We start from the raw sequence: 11465 nt of genomic DNA on the forward strand, positions 1-11465 counted from the left end.
AAGGCTTTCAACTGTAAAATAAAGCCTATAAATCAGTTTCTGGAGCTATGCATGCAGAAGGAGCTCTTTTTTATTGGAAGACTTTGACAGTTTTTTTTTCACTGTGCTCTCTGAGCTGCAGCACTGTTCTGCTCGGCTCTCTACTGGCGGTGGAGGGTCGAGTGGGCAGTTCAGCACAAACAGCCTGACTGGATTTTAGAAAACTACCCGAGAGCAGAGAACAGTAGTATAACGGCGCTGTCAGAACACTAAGATGGCGCAGCGCCGTGTTTCCATTGTCTGGGGACAACCCTGATATGTGTGTGTGTGTGTGTGTGTGTGTGTGTGTGTGTGTGTGTGTGTGTGTGTGTGTGTGTGTGTGTGTGTGTGTGTGTGTGTGTGTGTGCGTGCGTGCGTGCGCCTAATGGGACATTTTTTAATTTTAATGCGACGTTAATGCGTGGCGTGTGCCCTTCCTGATCTGTGCAATCTAAATAATGTATACAGTGTTGCAGTTTATTGCAGTGCAGTGGTGTGTCGTCAGTAGGGTGCTGATGAAAGGGAGACTTTCGTGATTGTAGAGCAATAGCCTGTGGATAAACGTGTCTCCTGAATCTCTCTGTCCTCATTGTAGACGGCAGAATCATTTGCCTGAGTTCAGCAGGCATAACAGATAGTTACTGGGTGGGAGGGGTCTTTCATTATTTTGTTCACCCTGGTCCTGCAGCACCTGATGTAGAGGTCCTGCAGGGAGCGCAGAACATTTGTGGCACACCTCACTGCTGCTTTGATCACTTTTGCAGAGCTATGTGATGATGGACAGAGTGGTTGTCATTTGCCAAACCATGTTGTGATACCCAGAGTCAGGATACTTTAGAGAGCGGTTGTGTAGAATGTCTTGAGGATTGCAGAAAGGATCCTGAAGCTCCTTAGCTGCCTCATGTGATAGAGTTGCTGCCTCACCGTAGAAGCCTGAGCATGCAAGTGTGTGGAGCAGGTGGGTCCACTGGAGCACCACTGATGTAGAGAGGTGTGTGAATAAGAAAGAAGATCTACATTTGTATCTGTCAGTACCAAAGATTACTGGCTGCTTCCTCTTCATCAGCTTGATCACTCCACCAGGTTTTATGAGGACTCACTGGATGAAAACCTTTTAAATAATCCTGTTAACAAACAGACACACAAACCACCCACATTTTCATCCACATATTTGGATTGAAATAATAATTTTGAGGCATGAATCTACCATGTGTGGTGCTGAATGTAGCTGTGTTTGCAGGTGTCTCCTGGCTGTTCCCTGTCGGACCAGACTCTGTCTGAGTTGCTGCTCTGCCTCGGGGGTGTCGGTCTGGATCGCTTGCTGAGTGCCTGGCTCTTGGAGACCATGCAGATGAATCTGAGCTCCTCTGTGGTTCCGGAGTTCTGGTCTGGACTTAAACAGCCAGAGAATGAGGTGGAGGAAAAAGGCAGGGCCTGGGTTCTCCTCACTGCATTTCGCACACTGTTGGACAGACTGGAACCCTTTTTGGGTAAGTAGTAATATTTTAGTTCATAATCTGAAGAGTTTGGTTTCTGGTTCAATATTGTGTGCTGGTGTTCGGTCTCAAGGATGGTCTCATCTTAGATTCAATGCTGTTCAAAGGCTTAAACAAAAAAGCCTTCAAATAAATAAACAGAAAACCTTTTGGTACAAATTTGTTAATTATGTATATATCAACTGATCTGTTGGACTCTTGAGTAGAAACGTTGAAGCAGTTTAATTCCCGTATTTCATCACAAAAGATTTACAACCACTGATACAAAATGCCTACAAGCTGCTGTTATGACACAGTGGGGGACCTTTCTGTGTGCCTGCTAACAGGTTTCTAGTTATTACAGAGGGTATGCACTAACCTCATCAAACCACACCCTGAGACGGTATACCTCCATGCTGGATGGCAAATAACTGAAAGAAATTGTTTACAGCAGCTGAACATTCCAAAATTTCGCAATCTTAGGGCAAAATACTTTTTTGTGGCAAAGTCAGTGAAGGATTAGAATATGATGAACATTGTGTGGTCTGGGCTTCTGGACTAGAGCCAGGCACGCAAGTGCTGGTGGAAAACACTGACTGAAAAGTCAGTCCACACCAGAGAACCTTTGTGTGCTGTCCCACGGAAAAGGCACATTATGAGGAGCGAAAGTTTAAAAAACAAAAAACAAAAAACACAACTGTGTGAATTAAACAGCGGACAATTCTTTTTTCTTGCCCGCAGGTCATCATGATTGACACCTTTAAATAGCTTTGACAGAGGTTGAGGAATAAGTTGTGGACCTGAACCAGCGGGTCCACATTAGTAAGCAAGTCCCTTCGGCTGCCCTTGTTTGCAGTCGGGGTCGCCACAGCAAATCCAAGGGGGTTCTGCATGTTGAATTGCCACAGGTTTTACGCTGGATGCCCTTCCTGACGCAACTCCACATTACATGTAGAAATGTGGCAGGGGTGGGATTTGAACCCAGAACCTTCTGCACTGAAACCAAGCGCATTAACCACTTGGCCACCAATGTAGAGAAATGGTCATTTTCACACCTTTGGAAACAGTGCAACTGCAGTGTCATTATTATATATATATATATATATATATATATAAAACCCCAGTTCCAATGAAGTTGGGACATTGTGTGAAATGTAAATAAAACAGAATACAATGATTTGCAAATTCTCTTCAACCTATATTCAATTGAATACACCACAAAGACGAGATACTGTATTTGTTTTTGTGCGAATATTTGCTCATTTTGAAATGGAAACAATACTTCATATTTGGAAATTAAATAATTTAAACAGTTTTTGAAGTAAACTGCCTGCATATCTTTAATCACAGACTTGGCTGCATCGAGAGTAGTAGAAATAGTTTATTGTGGTTGCGCAAAGTCTGTGTAATTAGTATATCACTGTGTCTGTGACAGTGCATCATGCATTAACATTATCTGTGTTCAGAGTCAAAATTGAATGCCGTTTTGTGGTGTTACTGCTGCAGTATGCCAGAGCAGCCAACTGGTCCATGGTGCTCAGACTGCCCATCTTGGCCTACCAAATGTTTGCCTCGCAGTTGGTGCACCTTTAACCATACAAATAAAAACTTGCTCCATTCCTAATTTTTGCACTCTCTTTCCGCGTTCATGACATTAGGAAGTTGTAAATTACGTGCTTCCCAGAAAATAACAATTTTAAGATGTGATCCAGTTGGATATTTACAGAACCTTGTGGAACTCCATAATTAACCTTAGTCTGTGAAGAAGATTCCCCATTTACATGAACAAATTGTAATCTATTAGATAAATATGATTCAAACCACCGCAGCGCAGTGCCTTAATACCTATGCATGCTCTAATCTCTGTAATAAAATTTTATGGTCAACAGTATCAAAAGCAGCACTGAGGCTAACAGAACAAGCACAGATGAGTCCACTGTCTGAGGCCATAAGAAGATCATTTGTAACCTTCACTAATGCTGTTTCTGTACTATGATGATTCTAAAAACCTGACTGAAACTCTTCAAATAGACCATTCCTCTGCAGATATCAGTTAGCTGATTTCAACTACCCTTTCAAGAATTTTTGAGAGAGAAAAGGAAGGTTGGAGATTGGCCTATAATTAGCTAGATAGCTGGGTCAATGATGGCTTTTTAAGTCTAGTTAATTACTGCCACCTTAAACGCCTGTGGCACATAGCCAACTAATAAAGATAGATTGATCATATTTAAGATCGAAGCATTAATTAATGTAGGTTTCCTTGAGCAGCCTAGTAGGAATGGGGTCTAATAGACATGTTGATGATTGGAGGAAGTACTAATGAAAATAACTCAGAACAGTCGGAGAGAAAGAGTCTAACCAATACCGCATCACTGAAAGCAGCCAAAGATACGATATGTCTTTGGGATGGTTATGAGTAATTTTTTTTCTCTAATAGTTAAAATTTTTAGCAAAGAAAGTCATGAAGTCATTACTAGTTAAAGTTAAAGGATACTCGGCTCAATAGGAATACTCGGCTTCAATTAGTGATGAGTAGTAAGATGACCTAGCTTACGGAGGGCTTTTTTATAGAGCAACAGAACTTTTTCCAGCTAAGTGAAGATCTTCTAAATTAGTGAGATGCCATTTCCTCTCCAACTTACGGGTTATCTGCTTTAAGCTGCAAGTTTGTGAGTTATACCATGGAGTCAGGCACTTCTGATTTAAGGCTCTCTTTTTCAGAGGACTACAGCATCCAAAGTTGTCTTCAATGAGGATGTAAAACTATTGACGAGATACTCTATCTCACTCACAGAGTTTAGGTAGCTACTCGCACTGTGTTGGTATATGGCATTAGAGAACATAGAAGGAATCATATCCTTAAACCTAGTTACAGCGCTTCTGAAAGACTTCTAGTGTAATGAAACTTATTCCCCACTGCTGGGTAGTCCATCAGAGTAAATGTAAATGTTTTAATGATCAGACAGAAGGGAGTTTTCAGGGAATACTGTTAAGTCTTCTATTTCCTACCATAAGTCAGAACAAGATCTAAGATATGATTAAAGTGGTGGGTGGACTCATTTACATTTTGAGCAAAGCCAATGAGTCTAATAATAGATTAAATGCAGTGTTGAGGCTGTCATTCTCAGCATCTGTGTGGATGTTAAAATCGCCCACTATAATTATCTTATCTGAGGCACTAAGTCAGACAAAAGGTCCGAAAATTCACAGAGAAACTCACAGTAACGACCAGGTGGACGATAGATAACAACAAATAAAACTGGTTTTTGGGACTTCCAATTTGGATGGACAAGACTAAGAGTCAAGCTTTCAAATGAATTAAAGCTCTGTCTGGGTTTGGATTAATTAATAAGCTGGAATGGAAGATTGCTGATAATCCTCCACCTTGGCCCGTGCTACGAGCGTTCTGGCAGTTAGTGTGACTCGGGGGTGTTGACTCATTTAAACTAACATATTCATCCTGCTGTAACCAGGTTTCTGTAAGGCTGAATAAATCAATATGTTGATCAATTATATATCTTTATTAACAGGGACTTAGAAGAGAGACCTAATGTTTAATAGACCACATTTAACTGTTTTAGTCTGTGGTGCAGTTGAAGGTGCTATATTATTTTTTCTTTTTGAATTTTTATGCTTAAATAGATTTTTGCTGGTTATTGGGGGTCTGGGAGCAGGCACCGTCTCTACGGGGATGGGGTAATGAGGGGATGGCAGGGGGAGAGAAGCTGCAGAGAGGTGTGTAAGACTACAACTCTGCTTCCTGGTCCCAACCCTGGATAGTCACGGTTTGGAGGATTTAAGAAAATTGGCCAGATTTCTAGAAATGAGAGCTGCTCCATCCAAAGTGGGATGGATGCCGTCTCTCCTAACAAGACCAGGTTTTCCCCAGAAGCTTTGCCAATTCTATGAAGCCCACCTCATTTTTTGGACACCACTCAGACAGCCAGCAATTCAAGGAGAACATGCGGCTAAACGTGTCACTCCGGTCCGATTGGGGAGGGGCCCAGAGAAACTACAGAGTCCGACATTGTTTTTGCAAAGTTACACACCGATTCAATGTTAATTTTATTGACCTCCGATTGGCGTAACCGGGTGTCATTACTGCCGATGTAAATTACAATCTTACCAAATTTACGCTTAGCCTTAGCCAGCAGTTTCAAATTTTCTTCAATGTCGCCTGCTCTGGCCCCTGGAAGACAAATGACTATGGTTGCTGGTGTCGCTAACTTCACATTTCTCAAAACAGAGTCGCCAATAACCAGAGTTTGATCCTCGGCGGGTGTGTCGCCGAGTGGGGAAAAACGGTGGCGGTGTACACGGGGCTTCTGTTTAGGGCTACGCATCCTCCTCACAGTCACCCAGTCGGTCTGCTTTCCCGGCTGCTTGGGATCTGCTGGAAGGGAACTAACGGCGGCTAAGCTACCTTGGTCCGCACCGACTACAGGGGCCTGGCTAGCTGTAGGATTTTCCACGGTGCGGAGCCGAGTCTCCAGTTCGCCCAGCCTGGCCTCCAAAGCTATGAATAAGCTACACTTATTACAAGTACCATTACTGCTAAAGGAGGCCGAGGAAATAACTAAACATTTCACACCCAGAGCAGAAAAGTGCGGGAGAGACAGGAGAAGCCGCCATGCTAAATCGGCTAAGAGCTAGTAGCTGCGCTAAACTAGCGGATTCCTAAAAACACAGAAAGTGAATAACGTGTAAATAATTTAGAAGTGATTCAGCAGAGGGAGTGCTTTAGTTAAGGCACGTGAAGATTACACTGTGAAACAAATCGTTATCTAGTTATCTAGATCAATCTAACTGCGCAGATTAAACAGCTAACAGCTACAGCAAAACACCGCTGTGCTCCGGAACAGGAAGTGATACAATACCGCAGTGAGAGCCAACCACCAGTAGAGGCCTTACCAGATACAGACCTGTAATTTTCCAAACTCAGGATCCAAGCCCGGTTTCTTAAGAAGATTTATGACTGCCGACTCAATGGTAAATGGACTGCATTTATATAGAGCTTTTCCATCTGCATCAGACGCTCAAAGCGCTTTACAATAATGCCTCACATTCACCCCGATGTGAGGGTGCTGCCATGCAAGGTCCTCACTACACACTGGGAGCAGCTAGAGGATTAAGGACCTTGCCCAAGGGCCCTTAGTGATTTTCCGGTCAGGGTGAGATTTGAACCGAGGATCCTCTGGTCTCAAGCCCAACGCCTTAACCACTAGACCATCACCTCCCCTAGATAGTTGCAAATTGAGTTTTAACTGCAACACGTAAAATGGCTATTTACAACCCTAATCCAGCATTAACGTCCACAAATCATCAGACACAAGGGGGTTATTCTCGTTCTAATCCGATTCCAACGTTTGCAAGGATCCGTGCCCACCACTGAAGGCTTGTACATCTTAATCTGCATAATATATATCTTGGTAAAATGGTACGCAGACAAGGGGTGTGGTCGGCTTGTCAAAGCTTACTGTAGCACCATCATCTTCGTGCCAAACTTGAAATTCTGTGAGCAGAATCCACATCACTACTTTTGTATGCTATCTTACATTAATCTATTTCGGTGTCGTTGCGCCACCAGTTGTTTTTTTTTTTCTCTTCATTTTTAATGGTGGTTGGCAACCTCTCACTCTCAGCTGACAGTGCCATTATTGACATCTGCATAGCAATGCGCGCAGCCAGGGCGCAGAGTAACACATCAAATGTGAAACGGTTTTAATATTTTACCACCGCTTATATAATTTATGGTCTGAAATCTCTCACAATTAACCAGTCAGATTTGCGGAAAAAATGTACTGTATGTAATGTAATGTAATGTTACGATTAATGGCATGTGTTGCTGGAGAATTATCAGGAACCATTACGCATGGTCAAGAATAATGTTGCGCGCTATCGCAACCCATATTCATCTAACCGTCAGTTGCTGAACAATTCAGATCGCTCCAGTTTGCTCCTCAAAATCCACAGCAGAAGAACTTTGTGATTGCATGTTGAGTTGGGCTCTGTGCCATGGAGTGGCGCAGAGAGGAGGAGATTGAGAGAGCCAGATGTGTGCTTCACGCAGCTCTCGTCTCGCTCATTTTCCCAAACATCAGGCACATGCAGGTGGACCACCTGCAGCAGTGCGCTGATGAGCATTGGAACGAGGCTTTTAGCCGACTTGGCGTCACTGTCCTTTAGCATACTGCAGCAATGAAACTGAATGCGGTGCAGCAGGGTTTAATTGTGCGCACGTCAGAGAAGAACACTGTCGCACTCTGTTATGGGTCAACACGCTTAGTTGTGACCTCCACGACTTGAGGCGAAATGAGGGTGGGGTGTGACATTCGTGGAAAATTTTTTGACAGCCTGAAACATGCTCCACGAAAATCACCAATATCACGCACCAACACACACTATTAAGAAACCTATTCAGATGCATTAAGTCACGTTAAGAATGACAAAAATATGGCAAGAATGACGCAAATATGACATTCGTAACGCACCTGCCTATGTATAAAAGCATCATTAAGGATTAGTTGCAGTCAGGAGGCACAGAACGTATTTACTTGAACTTGAATAGGGGCCTGCCTCATTTAATGACAGCGTCAAAACTTTGAAAAAAAAATGCCTGCTTTAATTAAGCGCCAGACATTATGTGCATTAAAAGATTACGCTTTGTCGAGTCACTCTTTTTTTCTAAGTTTGCTGCGGTGCGGTACCTTAAAATCGAAAGCCTGATTTATGCTTCTCCAACTCCATAACTTTGTGCCATGCAGTGACACTGACGTGTGTAATTATTTTAAAGTTCTCCATTGCGTTTTTATGCAGATATGCGGGTTCGCAGCCCCACAGAGGGCGCTGATCTAAAGCGGTTGTCTTTTTCATCACACCCAGGGATATGTGTGTTAAACATGTTACAGTGCAGGCAGCAAGCAGCATTTTGTTAATAATCACCGGCCTTGAATTACACCCTGCCTTGTTTAGGCGCCGGGTCTCAGCCCAGTTTGAAAACAGTCTATGCCCAGTCTTTTAATCAAGGAAATATGGTGCCCACTTTCCTGGAATAGGTGAGTGTCAGTGCTGAACTTCATTTTGTACCTACGTCCAGACTGCTCTGTCCGGGACATGTGAGGGGTTTTTAATGGAAATACAATGTGATCGGACAGGAAGTTTTATGTACTGTGTTTATTACATGGAAAACCATACAGAAACATTGGGACCTTTGCTTTTGTCCAGTGAGTACATCCAGTTTATACGAGGTCTGTTAGAAAACTATCCGACCATTTTATTTTTTGCAAAAACCATATGGATTTGAATCACGTGTGATTGCATCAGCCAAGCTTGAACCTTTGTGCGCGTGCGTGAGTTTTTTCACGCCTGTCGGTTGCGTCATTCGCCTGTGAGCAGGCTTTGTGTGAGCATGGTCCACCCCCCTCGTCGGATTTTTTTGGAGTAAAATGTCTGAACGATTTGGAGCTTTGCTGCATCAAATTTTTCCAGAAACTGTGAGAGACAGCCAGGTGGACACAATTCGGAAAATTCAGATGGCTTTCAGGGACGATTTTATGGGGATCACACAGATTAAGGAGTGTTACAGCCGGTTTAAAGACCGCCCACAGCGTCTGAGAGCGCGCCGCACTCTGAGCGCCGATCGACAGGCTGAAACAACCAGATCATTTCCAAAGTGAACGCTGTGTTGATCCGGGACATCGTTGTGACTACCACAGAAATGGCAGAAGACGTGGACATCAGCACTTTTTCGGCACATTCCACTGTTACAGGAGTTTTTGTCATGGAAAGAGGAGCGGCGGAATGCGCCACAGAGCTGCGAATGGCGTGGGACAAAAGCACCTCCGTGTTGGTCTCACAGGACGGCTTTCAGATGGCTTTCAGACGGCTTTCAGTGGCTTTTCAGTCGTGTGACTATCCGAGAAATTGTGGATGAGCTGGACGTGCCAGAACATGTCCTGTGAGGCTTCATCATGGCGTTGCTTTGCACCATGCGGCTCCGTCCCGATGCGTGAATTCCTCCGCACGTCTGTCTCAATGTGCCGAAAAAGTGCTGATGTCCACGTCTTCTGCATTTTCTCTGGTAGTCAGATGACGTCCCATATCAACACTGCGTTCAGTTTGGAAATGAACGGCACATTCCACTGTTACAGGAGTTTTTGTCATGGAAAGAGGAGCGGAGGAATTTACGCATCGGGATGGAGCCGCATGGCGCAAAGCAACGCCGTGATGAAGCCTCACAGGACATGTTCTGGCATGTCCAGCTCATCCACAATTTCTCGGATAGTCACACGACTGAAAAGCTACGGAAAGCCGTCTGAAACCATCTGAAAGCCGTCCTGTGAGACCAACACGGAGGTGCTTTTGTCTAGCGCCATTCGCGGCTCTGTGGTGCATTCCTCCGCTCCTCTTTCCATGACAAAAAATCCTGTAACAGTGGAATGTGCCGAAAAAGTGCTGATGTCCACATCTTCTGCCATTTCTGTGGTAGTCAGATGACATCCCGGATCAACACTGCGTTCAATTTGGAAATGAACACCACATTCCACTGTCTTGTGTCTTATCTTAAGAACCAGTTGACCAGTTTCATTCATATTTATAAGGGTGAACTCACTTTGTAGTTCTGATTTGGGTGGGGGGCATGTCATCTCCTGGTGACTCTTGTTAATACCTGCACCTATAACACCTGTTATAAAACCACCACCCACTGCAAAAAAAAAGCATTAATAAAGCACCCAAAATAAAGGGTTAGCCTGATAGCTTTAGCTTCTTTTGTAACTCTGAGGTGGGTGGGCGTGTCCAGGCGTCATTCCTCCTACCCAGGTCAGGCCTGTATTGCCCATGCTCCGCCTCTTAACCCATTTATGGGTTTGGCTGAGAGTTGTTTTGAGTCAGTCCCTGGCGTACGTGTGTTGGTGTTTAAAGTACTGTGTGTGTGTGCATGTGTGTGTCAGTGTTTGACCTCTTGTTTCTTTCACAGTGGACACGGTGTGTTTGAAGTGGGCGCCTCCCAAAAATAAGCAGGCGAAGTTGTCCAAGAAGTGAGAAGTGGAACTCCACGCTGGCAGCTGGGCCACAGCGCCACCTGTTTTTGTCCCCCCCCATTTTCATTTGTAGACCCTGCTGATATGTACATAGACAATAAATAACACATGTCTGTACTTTTAAAAAAAAATGTATGTGGGAAAAAAAGAAACAATTTTTCTGATGTTTGTGTGACTCATCCTATTTACAGCTACAGGAAAATCACAGTAATGTAAAACCTCACAGATGGATTGTGGGTATTTATTATTGTGCATGCTGTTTTGGACCGTGACAGTTTCATTTTGAAATGTTAGCACAGCATCAGAGATGAACCACTTTGTGTGTGCTCGCCCACTTGAAGTATCCAAACATAATGTAACAGAGGACGCCTGAGATGTTTATCACTCAGGTGTCTTATTCCCTAAGGCCTGGTTCACGCGGCAGGATAATTAGGCCGATATCAGACCCGATTTTCCCCTTCCGACAATCTTAAGGACGCCCCGACAATCGTGATGACGCTTTTTTGTGCTGCACTTCCTTTCCCTCTGATCACCAGGTCTTTTTTGCTGAGAGAAGACTGATCCGAGACAGCACTGGCTCGTTGTCAGTAGCTGACAGTGTACTGGAGTCAGCACTAAAAGTTACTGGTTTAGCTTTTAGCTGTAACTTCCACTAAATGTTTTAGGGTGGCTTTATAAAAGTTAACTTTTCAGTTAGAGGATTAATGGTTATCAAAGTTAACTTTTTTGGTCAGCTGTGCCCACCACTGATGCGTGTATGTATTGCGCAATGGGACCAGCTGTCCCCATAAGTGGTCAAATCCTGCAATATGCAAGGTTCAAATGAGACTGCGCTGCCCTATAAACTATTTGGATCCATTGGATTCTGCCTCCATCAGTCATTAATGTGTTCATGTCACCTGATGCGGGGTGTTTCTTGGTCCCAATGGCC

The 11465-nt window shown here is 43.9% G+C and overlaps 1 protein-coding gene across 1 annotated transcript in view; it reads left to right on the forward strand.

Annotated features, from left to right (window-relative positions):
- Positions 1-10665, forward strand: part of kat8 (K(lysine) acetyltransferase 8) — a 61137-nt gene extending 50472 nt beyond the window's left edge. The window contains exon 11 of the mRNA XM_034189898.1: positions 10471-10665. Within this exon, the coding sequence (XP_034045789.1) occupies positions 10471-10535 (65 nt within the window). The 3' untranslated portion in view covers positions 10536-10665. The remainder of the gene's footprint in view (positions 1-10470) is intronic.
- The last annotated feature ends 800 nt before the right edge of the window (positions 10666-11465 follow it).

Source organism: Thalassophryne amazonica, chromosome 16 (genome assembly GCF_902500255.1).
Source record: "Thalassophryne amazonica chromosome 16, fThaAma1.1, whole genome shotgun sequence".
NCBI lineage: Eukaryota > Metazoa > Chordata > Actinopteri > Batrachoidiformes > Batrachoididae > Thalassophryne > Thalassophryne amazonica.